The 19,573-nt window shown below is 46.4% G+C and overlaps 1 protein-coding gene across 3 annotated transcripts in view; it reads right to left on the bottom strand.

Annotated features, from left to right (window-relative positions):
* Positions 1-19,573, bottom strand: part of LOC115090504 — a 991,523-nt gene that overhangs the window by 185,123 nt on the left and 786,827 nt on the right. For all 3 annotated transcript variants that reach the window (XM_029599682.1, XM_029599683.1, XM_029599681.1), the window contains one exon: positions 13,183-13,446. In XM_029599682.1, coding sequence (XP_029455542.1) covers positions 13,183-13,446 — 264 coding nt within the window. The remainder of the gene's footprint in view (positions 1-13,182; positions 13,447-19,573) is intronic.

Below are 19,573 nucleotides of genomic sequence, written 5' to 3'. Positions count from 1 at the left end.
TAGGGTTGTTTTAGTGTGCTGGTTTTCCCGCCCTCCCCCGATTTACGATTTAAACGATTTAAAAAAAAAACAAAACCGCGACAATCAGATTCCCTCCCCCCCCCAGCCAAATCGATCGTTAAGACGATCGATCACACGATTCACATCTCTACTGCACATAGCCCTGCAAACATAAAGGGGTAGAGTATCAAAAGAGTACATGTGTAAATCCCGGGGATTTATGTGCATGACCAGACTTACATGCACTGGGCCAATTTTCAAAGGCCCTGTCACGTGCTTAAATCCCTGGGACACGTGTATGTCCCGGGGCCTCGGGAAAGGGGCGGGATGGGGCCGGGGCAGTCCGGGGGGTGGAGCTAGAGGCCCCTGGCATAGCGGTTGTGCTGGGGGATCGCATGCCGGCAGGGTGCCGGCACGAAAGAGGTAAATTAAATTTTTTTGGGGGGGGCTAGGTTAGGGCTAAGGGGCGGGTAGGTTAGGGGAAGGGGAAGGGAGGTTAGTGTAGGGGTTTGGGAAGTTCCCTCCCAGTCCAAAATTGGAGCGGACTGAGAGGGAACTGAGCAAGGCCGCGAGCTTCGGCACGCACAGGATACACAAGTGTGCACCCCCTGTGCTCGCCGGCCCCTGATTTTTTAACATGCGCTCACCTGCGCGTGCATGTTACAAAATAGAGCGTCCATGTGTGCGCGCTGGGTAGCGCACTCACATAGATGCATGCGCACGTTTGAAAATCTATCCCAAACTGTATATGTGTCTGTGTGTGTTTGAGACACAGCTCTCTATAAAGTGAGTGGTATGTTATATAGGGAGTGATATACAGCTTCGATAAATTCATTTGTAAAATCCAAACCCCCAGTAGGAGGTGCACTTCAACAAATTTTACCATGTCAGGAAAAGAGAAAGGATGGATGTTGGCAAGGTTGGCAGCTATGGCAGGGGCAGCAATAAAAAAAAGACAGCCCTGCACCTAAACTGAAGATGGATATTTTAGGTCCAGATTGGAAGGAGGGAAAGGCAGATCAATGCATAAGAAATTGAAATTTGGAAAGCATGGGCTACCACTGACTTTTCCTCTCCTTCTTGTTTTGAGGCACAAGGAAAAGGCATGGAGAGTCATCCAAGACTGGCATTAGCAGGACAGAGGTCTCAGAAGTGCATCACATAAAACCAGGGGAAGTTCCTTTTTGGTTCCTGCTTCAGAGGCAGTGAAGGCAGTATTCGCATCAACTGATTCAGAGGAAGAATCTTGTCTGGATGCTCTGAATCAAATGATATTGAAGAGCTGGCAGCAAGGCTGGAGGAAGCATTAGGAGGAATAGGTGGCCACCTAAGTTATCAGAAGTGATCTGAGCGACATTTTTAAAAGCAGTGAATGACAGTGGAGAGGCATGGAGCTGGGAAAGGCTGCGGTATGTGAAGGAAGATTTAGAGGTTCAGGTTGGAGATAAGAGGAGAGGGAGAGAGAGAGAGATAAAGAAAATCACTTGACAACTAGGGAGGCTGCAGATCCTTGCACTGGCTGGTAAGTGAAGAGAAATTGAGAAATTTAGTCAGTAGAGTCTTGGCCTCTAGTGAGGTGATGGGGGAGAGAGATGATACTGATGATGTTCACATATATGATACTGCAGAGGATAGTGGAACAGTAGACAACCCTTCATGATCTGTTTCTGGAAACATAGATAGGTGTGCATTGCCCCTTGCAGCATCATGTTGGATACTGATGAGACAGTTGGTACAAACCCTGAAGCCCTTCATTGATACTACAATGAATCTGACTTTCAGAAGCACCACCCTGGGTGGGGGTCAACCCTATATTAAATATTCTGGAAGAAAAGTTAGAGGGCTTCTATGAGCAGGAGGGAATAGAAGCAGATGTGTCACAGTTTGTGGACTTCTTGCAGCAGCAGATGCAAGACAGAGTGAAACCTCTCACAAAAAAACAATATATACCTTCTTGGTACACTTTGTACCAAGGATTGTTAAGCAAATCTTCACACTCCAAAGTCAGAAAACAATTTAACAGCACTTCAAGCATAACAATGATTGCCTACCTTTGCAGTATACTTCCAGTAGCTTCAGGTTAGGTCAGAGATGTTTTACAGGAGCTGCCTTCTCCTGGAAATGTAGGGATCTCCTGATCCCAGCTGGGCTCACAATCTTATTCCCTTCCCAGAAGGGTCATGCCTTCTCCCTCTATAGGAGTTATGGTGGACCAGGCTAAGTGCCTGGTCCTGCACATGCAAAAAGGGGGAAAAAAAGGGCCATTTCATTACATAAACCCCTTTAGCTTGGGCCCATTGGTCTAAGCATTTTCCACTCCCCCTGGATCCCATCCAGGAAATTCCCTCACATCACCCATCCTGTTCATCTGGCCTCCAGCAGATAGGCTTGGGATCAGGCTCACCCGTACACATTAGGATTACACCAGACAACATTAGTACCGTCACTTACTGTGCTCTTCGCCCAGTGTGCACCCCCAGTCTTTTGAATCCATTGCTGGCTTCAGGTTCTAATTCCACCCTAGTGAGGCTCTTTTGACTGAATTTGGGACTTGTAGTGAGTACTCTTCACTCCTCTCTGTGGTGACTTGTGCCTCCTCTGCAGCATCACGATCACCACCCTTTGGTGATTCCACCACACCTCTTGCTGACTCATCAGTGCCATACATTGGCTCCTCTGTAGCCCCTCTCACAGGAGTCTTTATGCTCCCTTTCTCAGAACTCTATGTGGCCCCATCTTCTGGGCTCTCCATGGCAGCACCTCCATCTGGTTTCTCTGTAGACCCTCTCTCTGGGGTCTCCTTGGCCTCTGTAGCCCTTCCATCCGGTCCCTTGGCAGCACCTCTCTCAGTCATCATCATGCTGCTTTCCTCTGGCTACTCAATGCTGCTTCTCACAGGCCATTCAGTACTGTTATAATCTGCTATGCTGATGGGAGGAGCAAGCAGATGGGAGTTAGCAATGTGTTACACTTCTGCTCCTGAAGAAGGAGGAGTTAGCAATCTGTTATGAATTAGGCTGCAGAGGGGGCCGGAGTTAGCTATCTGTTACGGATCTTGCTAGGGAGTTAGCAATCTGATAGGCTTGGCTCCTGTAGGAGGAGGAGTTTAGCAATCTGTTAGTGCTCTGCTCCCCCAGAGGGAAGGAGTAGCAACTGTTATGCTTCGTTCCTGTAGAATGATGAGCCAGCAACCTGTATGATCCCCACAGGGAGATAGCTATCTGATATGGATCAGCTTCCGCAGAAAGAGGAGTAACACTTAGTAGAAATAGTGACTCCCTGGGCCGATGGCAGATGACAGCGCCCTCAAGTGGAGATCCTGAGAGGGACCACCGGTTAGGCTGGAGTATTGAGACAAACACAGATAGTTCTTTATTAGACTGGAAGTAGAACCACCAGAGGTGGCAGCAGTGAGTTGATGTGCCCGGCAGGGCTGAGGTCCCTCTGATACTGGAACTACGATCTCTGAGTTGCTGAGCTATAAGGAGAGACTATAGGTAGTGAGTAGACAGGATATGCTGAGCATAACCAGTGGTAGATTATACACTCACAATTGTAGATATCTGTAATGTCTTCTTATGCAACAGAGAGTCTTCAGTATTCAGGAACAGGAGCCGCAGGCGAGTACTGGTTCCTGTAGGCCAGGGGTCAGGAACCTTTTTGGCTGAGAGAGCCATGAACGCCACATATTTTAAAATGTAATTCCATGAGAGCCATACAATATGTTTAAAACTAAATACAAGTAAATGTGTGCATTTTATGTAAGATCACACTTTTAAAGTACAATAAGTCTCTGAAAATATTACACCAGGCCTTAAGACACCAATACATCTCCTATTAGGAAAACAGACCAAGTCAGGCTGCTATAGAGTCCTACACAGAAACTGCATGCCAGCAGAAAATCTCACCTGAATCACGTGCTGACCCTCACCTAACATAGAATAAAGAGACCAAAGCGCATAACTAGAAGCATGCAGAAAAAACTGAATTGGAAACTGCAACAAGCCAGAGTCTCTGTATGCAGTGTAACAAAGGAAAAAAGAAACATCACCCATCCTTATAAAACAAATCAAGAAATATAAAATCATCAGCAGTAAAACTGTACTAACAAAAAGAACATATTTCGAAACAGCTGATGAGTGGAATATCCAATAATTAAAAACTCATATAAAAAATTTCCAGATACCAACAAAATATTTCAAAATAGCAGACACAAAGACCCAGTAATGAAAAATAATAAGGATACAAAAAATATTTTGCTATGCATACATGGGAACGTTTGATATCCAGGTGTCCTGAGATTGTTCTGAATTAGCAGGAGGAGGGGTGGTTTGCTTGGAACTTTCTCCTCTCTCTCAGTCACATACCAGCGCTCTCTCTCACTCTGGCTCTCAATTACATACCTATACACACATGCTCTCAGTCACTCACATATACACATGCTTTTTCTCTCTCACTTATAAAGGCTCTTAATTACACATGTACACACATGCTGTCTATCTTTTCACGCTTACACACACACACAGGCTTTCAATCACATAAATACATTCTGTCTTTTTCTCTCACACATAGACTCTCATTCACATGCTTACAAACATGTCCTTGCTTTCTCTCATTTACACACAGGCTCTCAATCACATACTCACATGCTCCATCACCTAAACCAGCTCTCAATCACACACAGACACACATGCTCTCTCTTACTTATACACACAGGCTCTTAATCATACATACACATGAATTCTCTCACACACAAAGGATCTCAATCATACACACATACTCTTTCACACAAACAGGTTTTCAATCACAAACTTACACATACAGGTTCCCAATTGTAAACTTACATTCATGCTCTCTCTCTCACAGGCAGGCTCTCAATCACAGACATACTCTCTTTCACATATACAGGCTCTCAATCATTCACATACATGCAATCTCTCACTCACACACACAGGATCTCAAACACACATGCTTGCTCGCTCATTCACTCTCTCTCTCCCCCACCCCCACCCCGGGAACTCGCGGCAGCAGCAGCCTCCTCCCAACGCTAACCTCCTTCATTTTCAGCCCTCGCGGAGGAGGAGTCCCATCGGCCGCGGTTGAAGCTCTTCTTTATTTTCCTCCGAGCCACACTGCGTGCACAGTCTTCTTTTCATCGGACCGATGCTGACCACACTAGCGTGGTCTCTTCTTCCCGTGCATGCACCCGATGCTTACCACTTCCGCTTCCGGGCCGCGGGGGGGGGGGGGGAAGAAGAGAGTATGCCGGTGCCGCCGACTCCAGCTATTCTGCCGCGTTCTGCCCGGGTTGACAGCATTTTAAGCCCGGGCGGAGGAGGACCGGGGAGCAGCTGGGTCAGCGGGGGACTGGAAGTAGATTTGTCTGCGAGCCAGATGCAGCCATCAAAAGAGCCATATCTGGCTCGCGAGCCATGGGTTCCCGACCCCTGCTGTAGGCAGTCTGAAATAGAACTCACAATAACTGTGTATGGGATGGCTTCTGGAATAGAAGAGAAGCTAGAAGAGATTTAGGAACATAGGCCCTCGTGGAGCGAGTACTGGTTCCTATCTGTTAATCTGTAATAGTAATCCATAAGATATAGGTATGCGATATCTTCTGAAGAAGAAGAGAGTTTGAGAAAGGTATTAGGAACATAGGCCCTCGTGGAGCGAGTACCGGTTCCTATCTGCAATCTGCAATGGTAACTCACGATCTCCGTACGTGCGATAACGTCTTAGACTGAAGGGAGCCTTAGTGATTAGGAACAAGGGCCCTCATGGAGCAAGTACCGGTTCCTGTCTGTAATAGGACTCACTGTGTTCACGTCTGTGATCGCCTCCAGGCAATAGGTGTCTTCTGAGTCTTTGGGAACGTAGGCCCTCGAAGAGCGAGTACCGGAACCCATCAAACAATCTGAAATCGAGAATAGAGAGAGCGGAGCTCCCGAGGAGCGGGTACTCCTGGTAAGTTTGAAAAGGCCGAGCAGTGGAGAAAGGTTTCCCCTTGCTGACTCGGATCATTGTTGCAAGTAGTGTGGACTGCCGAAGCAAGTCCCGTTGGAGTTCCTTGCTAACTCGTTTGAGGTTAGCAAACAAAGACCTTTTAAATTGAAAATGGATGACGTCACTACGGGGGGACGCCCCCGAGGTTCGCTCCCTTGCTGGTACAAAGTCTGGAGCGTGGGTGCACCCTTACGTCATCAGGAACATGGGGGATCCGTGGCGTCAGGCCAGCCCGGGGATACCGGGAACAAGAGGTAGGGAGAAGCCGTGGCTGCATCTGTCCGTCTGAGCCGAAGGGAGTCGCCACAAAGGTAGAGAGGGTGGAGCAAGAGTGAGAATAGGCATGAATGCAACAAGTACTGCCCCCTTCTGGATAGTCTGCGTTGTCTCTCTCCTCAGGCCATTCCTGTAAGCTTCTCCATAAGCTCTCTGGTAACAAAGTCTTTTGCACTGCACACTGTTGTGCCTTCTCTGCATTCCCAGTGGTCTCCTCAGCACATTGCCAAAACTTGCTCAGCTCATGGGACATCTCTGCCAGCATCTTATCTAGCTCATCCAGGAACTGTTGGCACTCTTTTTCCAGCCATTCTAGGCATTCACTTCTCTGCCTGTCATGGACTCTTAGAAGTGGATTCTCTAGCTCCACCAACCTGGCTTGCCTCTCCAGCTGCCAAGCTGCCAGTCTCAGGTTCTCTCTTCTATCTGGCTCTGGAGAGGTAGGAACTCCCACCACACAAAAGTACATGGTCACTCACTTTTTCCAACCTCTCTGGTTTCTCTTCCTTCACCTATACTGCAATACAACCACTGGCTCCAGACCATGTTTTCCGTAGTACTTTCCAGGTCTCTGGAGGCTGCAGTCTCTATAGGGACCATACCCTGTTTGGCACTGCTTCTTTGAACCACTATTTTCTCTCCTTTTTTCTCTGCATAAAAGGTAAAAAAATAGAAGAAAAAAACATCCTGCATGTCCAGCGCTAACTATATTGAATATAAGTCCTAACTCCAGGTGGAGCTGGTCTCCTTAACCCGCTGAAAAACCTAAACCTGACTTCCTTCCAGGCCCCACAGACCACTCTCTGTTTAAAGGCAGTTTCAGATCTTCTATTTTCTTATGTGCTCTTCTTTTGATCCAGCAATTTATTAACTTTCAGTGCTTGCCAGTCCTAGTAGCACTTTTCTTCTGTCCTATCCCCTTTCCAAGGCAGGGTTAAACAAACTTTTGGGGTTTTTTTATGCTTTGCAACTGTGTACTCCCTGAGCCACACAATTTTCAACTGCTTGAATTCTTTTGCTCTTGTGCCCACTTCTAAGATCACTGCTTTGCCTCCAGCTTCTTCTTTGGCAGGCACCACAATAAACTTGCTTTTACTTTTCCGTTCTCCCCCGGAGGCTTGGGTATTTTTCTGTGCTAAGCTTAGAAAAAATCCCTGACCTGATACCATATGTGTGGATTGTTAAGCAAATATTTGCTCTTTATAGTCAGAAAACACACTGATTCCAGCTTTTCTTCTTGCAGCTTCACTTTATTAACATTTAACATCACTTCAAGCATAACAGTGACCGCCCACCTTTGCAGTACACTTCCAGTTGCTTCAAGTTAGGTCAGAGATGTTTTACAGGAGTTGCCTTTTCCTGTAGATATAAAGGTGTCCTGATCCCAGCTAGGCTCATAATCTTTTTCCCATCCCGGCAGGGTCCCACCCACAGAGCTCTCTCCCGCTATAGGAGTTAAGGTGGACTAGGCATCTAGCCTGGGCTAGCACAAACAAAAAGGGGAACACAGGGTCATGAATGAGATGCTTGTGGTTAAGAACAGGAGAGCCAGAAGCAGAGGCACAATGGGGATATAGCACAGGAAAAAGTGGCCACCTCAGACAATAGTACAAGCAGGAGCAGCAACCTATCAACTACTACTTCCTCCCCCACCTAAATATGTGAAAGCCACATTGCCCACAAAGGATAATATAAAAGATGGAAAAATGTTGCAGTGTGCTTCAGAATTTTCTTATTTTTGTCACATAATCTACCCCTGAGCTGCTGCAGAAAACTGTAGGGCTGTGCCTAAGACCTTCTGCTCCCTGTTGTCTAAACTTATGATAGGTGGGGTGGGTGGGTCACAGCACCAACAGTGCCTTAGGGTGGGAAAACCTTAAAGCCATCACTGGGTACAGGTTGGCTCTGCTGCATACCTAGACAATAGCCATAACTCAGTCATATAATAGCAGCAATAAGGAGGATTTTGGCAGGCTACAGCTAGGTCAAACTGTTGTTCTTGGTATTTTTGTTACAGACAGTGGCACTAACATGAAAGATGGGGACAATGAGATCTGTTGCTTTGCACACTGGCTACCTGAAGGCCTAAGGAATGTGGCAGTTCAGTCCTGAAGGAATTGATAGAGAGACAGAGGAAAATTGCAGCACATTTTCACTGGAGTGTGAAGAGTGGGCAGCAGTTCGGTGAGAATCAGGAAGCAGTGTGGGAGTCTCAACCAGGCCTGCCTCATAGTGTGGTTATTCCTTCTTTGCTCCTGGATGGGGAAGAACAGGTGCTTGTTCCTTACCACCAGGGAGGCAAGCCTGGCTATGACCCTCGTAGTGAAATTTGGATGTCTTGCAAGGGGATACGTTTGGAATGAGCCCACCCCAGCAAAACTGGAATTGCGTATGTGCATTTATTTATTTATTTATTTACATGTTTTTATATACCGACTTTCCTCAAAAAAGAAATCAAGACGGTTATCAAAAAAGAAATCAAGACAGTTAAAAGAAATCAAGACGGTGCATGCAAAAACATACACGTGTATTGAAAAACTGAGTACATAGGAAATTGTGTGTGTACTGAAAAGTACATGCATACTTTAGGGAGCAGAATACATGAATTTTAAAACCTCACAGATTCTAAAATACTTAAGCAATTCTCTACAAAACCCTGTACATGCGTATATGAATTGCATTCATTAAACAAAATTTCAGTGGGCCATGGGTTTGAACCTTCTATCTGACAAGGCTGGCAGAAGTGATGTGCTACATTCTATGGGGAAGGTAGTAGAGTATTGATGACTGCTGCCAAGTGAATGGTGCTGAGAGTATATCTCCGAGAAGACTGCTCTTTATCCCTCCTAACGCATGCCATCTGGTTTGAAAAATACATAAAAGAGAGAAAAATGGGGGGGGGGGGCTATTTAAAAAAAACAAACACAATTTAGGAGTCCTGCATGTCAAATAAATCCATTTTTTATGGTATTCTAGACCAACCCCTATACTGATGTAATCCTTGCTGGGGGGTTTAAGTCCCAAGGGCACACAAACTTATTTGTTCTTCAGGGCAGCTCCAGTTAGCACTTCTCCCATAACTTTACTTTCTGTCCCAAGGGTGGAATCCTTTTTGTGGGGGGAAGCTCTCACTTATGGCCCAGGCAGTGGGGTGTATCTCTCTCAGTCTGTGTGGTATTGGATGCTGCATCAACATTGAGGAGAAGGTCCAAGGTCTCTGGAGTTTCTCAATTGGATCTCCACCCCATGGGACCAGGACAGGCTGGGTGATTGTGAATAAACTGAACTCAGACAGGACTTTCCATATTTGAAAAAAAGTGAGGATACATCTTGGCCATCAAAAACAATAGAAGGATCTGTCACTGGTCCTTGTCTCACCTAGGGTGTAGTATTGGCTCACGGGTCTTCAGGTCTCTGGGTTGAGAGCACTTTTGCCCCAAAGGGAAGCCGGGAAAAATCTATTTCAATGCAACTAACCCTCTGGCAGGGTGTGCACAAAGGGGAACCCCTTCAAAAATAAAGTTCATTATAAGGCTGGGAGACCTCACCAGGGAATGGAAAAAATCCTACTGCTCTGATACCAACTCAAATTGAGTCCACTGAACACTAAAATGTAGGGATGTGAATCGTGTCCTCGATCGTCTTAACGATCGATTTCGGCTGGGAGGGGGAGGGAATCGTATTGTTGCCGTTTGGGGGGGTAAAATATCGTGAAAAATCGTGGAAAAATCGTTAAAAAATAAAAATCGAAAAATCGAAAAATCGAAAAACCGGCACATTAAAACCCCCTAAAACCCACCCCCGACCCTTTAAATTAAATCCCCCACCCCCAAATAACTTAAATAACCTGCGGGTCCAGCGGCGGTCCGGAACGGCAGCGGTCCGGAACGGGCTCCTGCTCCTGCATCTTGTCGTCTTCGGCCGGCGCCATTTTCCAAAATGGCGCCGAAAAATGGCGGCGGCCATAGACGAAAAAGATTGGACGGCAGGAGGTCCTTCCGGACCCCCGCTGGACTTTTGGCAAGTCTCGTGGGGGTCAGGAGGCCCCCCACAAGCTGGCCAAAAGTTCCTGGAGGTCCAGCGGGGGTCAGGGAGCGATTTCCCGCCGCGAATCGTTTTCGTACGGAAAATGGCGCCGGCAGGAGATCGACTGCAGGAGGTCGTTCAGCGAGGCGCCGGAACCCTCGCTGAACGACCTCCTGCAGTCGATCTCCTGCCGGCGCCATTTTCCGTACGAAAACGATTCGCGGCGGGAAATCGCTCCCTGACCCCCGCTGGACCTCCAGGAACTTTTGGCCAGCTTGTGGGGGGCCTCCTGACCCCCACGAGACTTGCCAAAAGTCCAGCGGGGGTCCGGAAGGACCTCCTGCCGTCCAATCTTTTTCGTCTATGGCCGCCGCCATTTTTCGGCGCCATTTTGGAAAATGGCGCCGGCCGAAGACGACAAGATGCAGGAGCAGGAGCCCGTTCCGGACCGCTGCCGTTCTGGACCGCCGCTGGACCCGCAGGTTATTTAAGTTATTTGGGGGGGGTTCGGGAGGGTGGGGGATTTAATTTAAAGGGTCGGGGGTGGGTTTTAGGGGGTTTTAGTGTGCCGGCTCACGATTCTAACGATTTATAACGATAAATCGTTAGAATCTGTATTGTATTGTGTTCCATAACGGTTTAAGACGATATTAAAATTATCGGACGATAATTTTAATCGTCCTAAAACGATTCACATCCCTACTAAAATGGCTGCACTAAATAGAATGAGACATCCAATCCAAACCCTCCAGGTTGGGAGAGGCAGAAACAGATGGAAGCCTCACCGTTGCAAAAGTTTAAAGCAGGGACCTAGGGCCATTTAGTAGCTGATCCAAGTAGGCTCCACACTGAATTCTGTTATCAGCTTCATTATAATTTGAAGAATTGTTTTCCTGATTTCATTTATTGTATTTAGTATTTTGTTCTTTCTAAGCAAATAGTCTGTAAGCAGGGCTAGTGCAAGGGTATTGGCTGCCCTAGGCGATCCTTGCGCTGCCCCTCCCTGGTCACTCCCCCTCTACCTGTTTCAGCCGCGAGCGGGATAGGCCCCGTTTGCGGCACCACGTGGCTGCTCTTCGGCGCCCTAGGCAACTGCCGAAGTTTGCCTAATGGATGCGCCGGCCCTGCCTGTAAGAATCCATTGAGAATGCTCCTCCAGTCTGCAAGTGGTGATGTGAGCCACTTGAACTGTCTGCGTAGTCCTCCCAGCTCTGTGCTCCTCAATTCCCCCAGTGGCCATCTTGTCTCCTGTATAGACTTGTACTTATACTGATGTAGTCTCAGTAGTCAATTGCCAGAGCTTTGTCCTTCCTTCTGGTCCTTCTACTCTGGCTCTGTTTCTGCATCTGGAAGACTGCTTCACCTTCAGATTCTACATTCAATGCTCCTACCTGTTCTTCTGGGTTTCTTGATTCCTGGTTTGTTCCTGGTTTGCTCCAGGCCTCTTGCCTCCTGTTCATGCCAGGGTCCAACCCCACTTCTTATGCCTCACTAGCCACCAGCATCAGAGGGCTCAACCTGAAGGGAAGGTGGCTGGCCTAATAAAAGTCCCTCTATCGTTGGTAGCCTGGATTTGACTCCCCTGGCACTACACCGCTAGTTTATGGGGCAACTCATGGATAACAACCATCACAAGCTCAGAGTGGATTACATATAAATACTACAAATATTACAGGTTATCAGATTAACACATCTACCCTCCCTCTTCCCCCTCAAGAAATATGAAGGGGAAAAAAAAACCACAGTCCTTCCCTCCCTCCCAACCAAATATAACTTCCCTTAGTCCACAAACACCAAAATACAGTAGACCAAATATCTGACTGCTCATAAACACACAGCAATTTTCAGGAGAGTTCATGAAAGGTATGATCAAGAAACCAGGATCTGACTTTTTTTTTTGAAAGTCAATTAACAAGATGTTTTCAATGGCTAGAATTGGGGGAGAGAGTGAACTCAGCATACTCATATCATGGAGTCGCCATGAAATAAGGTCAAGGGTCAAGAAACCACTCTAAACCATTCCCCTGCTCTATTTACAGTATTGTGCAAGTCTCCTAACCAATTACCAAGGAATAGGGCTATATAACTTGACTTTTAAACAGTGTATTCTATTCAATGGATTTTTATTGAGAAAATGGTAGGCTCCCACATTTGAAATAAACATGATGGGCCTGATATTGAAAGCACGTTCAGGGCTCGATAGCCAGTTAAGTAGAACTTATCCTGCTATCTTTTAGCTGGTCAATTTATGGGTGGGCAGATCAGGGCGGCATTCTTATCAGGTTAAGTTAATCAGATAAGTTAGACCAACCATAGAGCTGGTCTAACTTAGCTGGATATAACTTATCTGGCTAAGTATTTATTTATTTTATTTATTTGCTTTTTTATACCGACATTCAATTCAAAATATCACACCAGTTTACATTGAAACAAAGTAGTGATATATAAGTGGATGGATATAGCCATGCCACTGAATATTCCCTGTAATTTAGCTGGATAAGTCATATCCAGCCAGCGGTCAATATTGGGCCCTTTATGTTTGTAATCTAATTATATCCATTAGTTTTAAAGTTTCCATATAAGGATTACAATAAGGATTCCTATACAATTCTGCATTATATTTTCTTAAATAAAAATGATTGTGAAAAAGAAATCCTTAAAAGTTTTCAATGGACATTCATTTTTCCCTATGTACTGCCATACAATATAACATATATTTTTTTAAATTTGCACAGCAAGCAAATATTTCAAGTGAATAGATTGGCAAGCGTACATATGCAGCCTCATGTGTGCACATTGGCATTTAGTGTCAGATTTCTTTAAAAAATATTTGTAAAACTCAAGTAACAGCAAAAGACTTAAAAGATAGAAACTTACAGTCTTCAAATTTGGAGATATTCATTTTCTGAACCTTTTGATTTCCAGAGAGCTGGGTTTTCTGCAGTTTTGAGTAAATATGTAATGCCTGGGCTTGCCTCTCCTCAGTCTTCAACTGGTGATCTATTTCTTGTGAAAGACTGTGATTCAGTTTTGTCAGCCATGTCTCATATCCTGGCTGTGGGAGCCTACCAGAGTCTCCAGTCCTTTCATTTTTCACACAACTGTCTTCTCTTTTATGTGCTTTGCTCTCAGATTTTGATACTAAAAATGCAAATAGAAAAATATATGTGTATTAGAAAAGCATATGCCTGTGTCTATGATCTGAAGTTGTGTGACAGATTTGGATCAGTGATTTGCAGTACCCATTCTGAGAAAGGGAGGTGGAAAGAGGTGGTGAACACAGAGCATGAATGGAGCGGAAGAGGAATTTTAAAAAACTTTAATGCAATTGTCCTCAGTGATGAAAAACATTCTGTGAGTTATAGAACGCTTGATAATCTCTACTCCCCCCCATCCCTTGTCATTCTTTGGTCCATGGATTATTTACGTTAAATTAGTGGGAAAAAATAGGATTTATGATATGTTCATTCATCAATTTCCAAGTTATGTTGTTATAAGCTGAAATATAGGTGTAGATTTTCAAAGCAGCACACGGCCGTCCATGTGTGTGCGGTTCTCGGCACGTGGATATGGATGTGCTGATTGTATAACATCCACATGCCGGGGGGGGGGGGGGGGGGGACGGGGACGGGGGACGATGACAAATTTTCATAAAATATGCGTGACGATGCAATCGGGCCTATCCTCTACCTACAGTTCCTCCCTCTTCCCCTCTCCTCCCCACCCTCGAAACCTAACCTACCTTTCCCTGAATTTCCAGGTGAATTTTCAAAGGGCCGCGTGTGTAAAAAAATCAGGACTTACACGCGTGGCCGGGTCCTGCGCACATTTTCAAAAGGGCCCAGCCAAGTGCATAAGTCCTGATCCATGCACAAGTGCCGGGTCCTAAAAAAGGGGCAGGCTGGGGACGTGGTTTGGGCAGGGAGGGGCGGGACGGAGGCCGGCTGGGACAGTGGCCATTAGCTGCTCTTCCTGGCCGGCGCATGTAACTTGTGATAAAATAAAAAATGTAGGGAAAGACAGGTTAGGTTTAGGGGTGGAGAGGGAAAGAGAGAGTAAGTGTAGGTAGGGGGCTAGTGAAGTGCCCTCCTAATCCGCTCCTTAATTGGAGCAGACTGGGAAGAAACTGGGGAAGGCCCGATTGCGTTGCTGCACATATTTTACGAAAATTACCCCCCCTGTGCACGCCGCCTATACATGCGTGCGGCCATCCGATTTTATATCATGCGCGGGCCGGTGGCCCTTTGAAAATTCGCCCGTGTAGTTTCATTCCCACATATTTAATCCATTACTAATTATTTCCATTTATGAAAGTACCTCCTTAGATACAGATAGTCAGTCACATGGGCCTCTAGTCTTCAAAATGTCTAAGCCATATAGGGGTAGATTTTAAAAGGTGCGCGTGGGCGTACATGTGCAAGCGCTACCTGGTGCGCACGCATGTTATAAAACCGGGGGTCGGCGCGCCCAAGGGGGCGCACAATTGTGCGCCCCCTTGGGCGCGCTGAGCCACACTGCCTTCCCCCATTCCCTCCCACCCCGTCCCCATCCCTGGACTGCCCCTTTTTGCAAGCCTCGGGACTTACATGCGTCCCGGGGCTTTATGCGCATCGCCGGGCCTTTTGAAAATAGGCCCGGCGATGGTGCTTTACTTTTGCCATGTGGTAAGATAAGGTCACCATAGGTGTACAAATCTCCACCAAATGCCACATTCAAAAAAGCTATTCAGTAAAAATCTCAGGACCTTCTAGTCACCTCTGCACACGCCTCCAGAATGAATACATTTACTTCAATCTCAGGCAGCAACACTTTTTCAAACACTCTAGCTACAGTAATTTTATGTTGAAATGGGCTCCCAGCGCCTAGTCGCAGTTTTGGGACTAGACAGTGCTTTTATATCTGGAATTACATCCGTAGGGACATGCTGGTACCTGGAAAAGCTACTGCAAACAGAAAGTTCTTATAAATTAAATCTGCTATATTGAGAAGCTATCTGGGGATCACATGGAAATACACACACATATATATAAACAGTAGCAAGTAATTTTTAGCTTGTATTTCTAGCAGGTTTCACAAGCAGTTAGAAGCGAAAAGTAGTGATCCTCTGGCTGACAACTTGACTTTAGTCTGATTAGCTCGGGTTTACTTCCTGGTGTGTGATGGCATAATTTGGCATTCAGAAGCTAAAAATGCACTCCAAATGTCTTCTGCTCACACCTGGCAATGTAATTAGAGACTGAGTCAAGACATGGATTAAAAAAAAGAGGACAAGTGATTTGTGCCAATTAGGACGGAAAACAGAAACAGTCAAGTAGTGCCATTAAACAAAGCCAAGGTTTACACCTAATAGACACAGTGGAAAGTAATTACAAGATATACTTCCCAATTATTTCTAAAAGGTGATTATTAGACCAACTGAACTCTCACACAAAGCAGGGACAATTAAAAATTAACTATTTAGGTAGAGTTTAAAGTGAGTGCTATAAAAGCTTACTAGAGCAAAGGTTAGACAGAGAGGTGATTCTCTGTCTCTCCAGGTTGACTGGTTTAGCAGGTGGAGGAGGAAGTGGGTAACAGCACCTTGAGCTGTGTCCTCATCCTCTGCCACCTGAGGCTCAACTGCCGCTTTGAACTGCACCCTACTATAGGTGTCCCTTACTGTTCACAATGCTAGTCGGGCCCCAGGAACCAGAGGAGAAGGATGTGTCCTGAGGTGCTGCCGCTCACCTCTTTTTACTGCAAGTATGATCAGCAGGGAGACGAGGAGGGGTGGAGATGGTAGATCAGCAGGCTAAAGACGAGCTTGTGGGGATCAGCTGGGGAGTTGTGTGAAAGAGTGGCTGGGAAGATGGGGTGAGTAAAAAAGAGGCTGAGGGAATCAGGGGATATGTGAAAGGGGTGGGGAGTGAAAAAAGGGACTGGGGGATAGTGAGATGAGTTGTGGGATAGGGGAGGGATGAGAGGTCTAGAAGGAGGAAGGGAAGGAGGAAGGGAAGGGAGGAAGTGTATGTATTTTGGCACTTGGTGTGTAGGGATATGGCAAATTAGAATGAGTGGACAAGGGAGAGAAAAAGGACCAAGGGTAGGTGTGTGTGTGTGAGGACCAGAGGTAGGGAAGTAAAAGGAGGCAGAAATGGAGACAGATCCTCCCCAAGATCGCAGAACTTCCCCATCTCTGATCTTCCCTTCTTCTTTTCCTCCATTCTCCTTCCTCCTACCCCATTCCCAATACTCTCTTTCTCCTCTCCCAATATTTGAACCTTCTTCATTTTCCTTCCCCTATCTGAAATTCTCCCTCCTTTCATACCTATCTCTTCCTCACCTTCCCCACCCTGATATCTGAGATCTCCCATCAATAAAACTCTGCAAAGAGCAAAATAAATTATTCATACATACAAGCAAGATTAGAAAATGACTTAATACATAAAAATACATTTGTATAGTATAATATGCAAAATATCCAAATATCTGCAAATGTACCATAGAATTTCAGAAAATTTGCAGCAAAAATGTCTATTTCCTCAGAATTGATACTTGAGCTGCCACAGACGTAGACATTGCTACAAGGGTAGTAAATGGCCCACATCAAAAATTGTCTTGCCACCCAAGTTAAAATCCACCCCTCTCTCTTCCACAAGCCATACAGGAAAAGCAGCCAGTGTCCAGAGCTTCTTTCTTGCTTCTCTTGTTTCTGCCATGAGCACCTTTGCCTCCCATATAATGCTTAGTAGGTGTACAGAGCATGTATGGAAAGGTGGCAGCAATAAGAAGAGTAAGAAGGAAGCTCCAGACGTTGACTGTTCTTCCTGTATGGTCGTGGAAGAAGGAGAAGCCCCGGGCTCTCTGCCAGAAGGTTCAAAACCAGAAATTAGGCAAACTCTGGAAGGTATTGCCCAGGAAGATTGAGAATGGTGGAGAGAATAGAGGAAATGCAGCAGAGCAGAAGTGAAAGGAGACAGACCCCTAGGTCCAGGAAGCAGGAAAAGCAGCTTAGAAGCTTTGGCTAGGGGCAGCAGTGGGGAGTTGGGGATGGGAGAGCAGGGATTCAAGAACATGGGGATTTGGTTATAAAGGAATTTGAGGGCTCTGGGATTAAGTGGAGACTACGATGGGCATAAGCATGGATTTAGGAATTGGGTGGAGGAGTGGATGAGCAGACAATCAGAGACTAGTGGTGACTGGGTAGGAAAATAGAGGATGAGAGAGAATGGGGACAGGGATTGGAAGGACAGTGGATATTTATTGATTGGGTAGGGGTATGAGACAGGGTACAGAAGGGTGTGAAGGAGCTGGGGAGGTAGAGTGGAGGGAGCTGGTGAGAAAGTTTGAAGGGATGAGTCTGTGAAGGGGAGAAGAGGGAGAAGAGGGAGGAAGCAAAAGGTGTTGGAGGTCTTACAGTTTGTAGACGCTCCAAAGGAGATAATGCAATACCAGGAGACGAAGTTCTTCTTGACATCTTGCACTGCCTGTGGGACCATCCAGGTACTGTACCTCCAGTCAACAGAAAGACAGATGCTATTTACCTGGTCCAACAAGCCCCAGGTTTTCAAAAAAGTGAGCTGACCCACCATTCTGTAGTGGTGGAATCAGCACAGAAAAAAGCTAAAAGATCACATCCACACTCCTCTGCTCCTCCTGGTAAGGAACAGAAGGCATTATATGTATTGGGATGCAGAATCTTTCAAGGGTCCATGTTGATAGCGCAAATAGCAGCATATTAACTATATATGACCCAATATACTAGAAATCTCTGGAAACAAGTCCAGGAATTGCAGAGACATTACCACAACAACAACAAGAGAACTTGTCCTTCATTCTGCAAAAAGGATTGGAAGCAGGTAAGCATGAAGTCAGAGCTGCTTACGGCTCTTTTGAAACAGCAACCAGAGTCTCGGCAGTGGGCATCAGTGCTAGGCACTGGGCCTGGCTCAAGGCTTCAGACCTACGTCCGGAGGTGCAGGACAAACGTGCAGATCTACCCTGTACAGGAAATAACCCGTTCGGGGACAAGATCCAGGTTGCAGTGGCCCAGTTAAAAGACCATCATGAGACCCTGCGTCAGTTGTCAATTGTTTCCCCAGATGTTCCCTTCGCAGCCTGCAGGGGCACACAAAGGGACATCAGAAAACAATTCTACCAACCATGCAGGCATTATCTTCCCGCGTCCCATGCTAGGCTATTTCGGGCCCCTCAGAGAGGACATGCATGCCAAGCGAGGACACCTAGAGCACAGCCAGCTCCACAAGCTGGTCCTGCATCTGGATTTTGACTCCTTTCCAGAGAGCAGCAGCCATTCCCCCTTGATCCCACAACCCAGTTCACCAGTGGGAGGCCGTCTTTGCCACTTTGCAAGCAATTGGCACCCAATTACCATGGACCAATGGGTACTGTCCATCATAACCCATGGTTACCGTCTAAATTTTTCAATTATACCCACAGACTTCCCACCCATTCCATCCTGGAGCTGGGACGATCACACAGAACTTCTTGAGTCAGAGCTCTCGACCCTTCTGTTGGCTAGAGCCGTGGAACAGGTTCCGTCAAATCAGCAGGGGAGAGGGTTCTACTCCAGGTACTTCCTAATTCCAAAAAAGACAGGCGGCCTCCAGCCTATTCTGGATCTCTGTGCCTTAAACACATTTCTTTACAAGGAACGGTTCAGAATGGTGTCCCTGGGCACCATGCTCCCTCTGCTACATCAAGGGGATTGGCTCTGCTCTCTGGTCCTTCAAGACGCTTGCACCCACATTGCAATATTCCCTCCTCATTGCAAGTACCTGCAATTCGTGGTGGGTCAAGGACATTATCAATACAGAGTACTGCCATTCGGCCTAGACTCAGCTCCTCGAGTATTCACAAAGTGCCTGGCAGTAGTGACTGCACATTTGTGCCGCAAGGGCGTAAACGTCTTCCCATATCTGGACGACTGGCTCATAAAAAGCCAGTCCAGACAAGGAGCCCTCGACTCCCTCGGTCTCACTATACGGCTCCTGCACTCACTTGGATTTCCGATCAAATACACAAAATCCTATTTAACACCGTCTCACCATATCTCTTCTATAGGAGCCGACCTAGACACCACAGTGGCCAAAGGGTTCTTACCCAACGACTGCACAACCACACTGACCAACCTCATCAGCTGTATCCGCAGTCGACAAACAGCCTCGGCTGAACAGCTACTGATGTTGCTCGGCCATGTGGCATCAACAGTCCATGTCACCCCAATGGCACGCTTAGCCATGAGACTGACACAATGGACTTTAAAGTC

The sequence above is a fragment of the Rhinatrema bivittatum genome, chromosome 4 (genome assembly GCF_901001135.1).
Source record: "Rhinatrema bivittatum chromosome 4, aRhiBiv1.1, whole genome shotgun sequence".
NCBI classification, from domain to species: domain Eukaryota; kingdom Metazoa; phylum Chordata; class Amphibia; order Gymnophiona; family Rhinatrematidae; genus Rhinatrema; species Rhinatrema bivittatum.
This window is presented reverse-complemented; position numbering and strand designations above follow the sequence as displayed.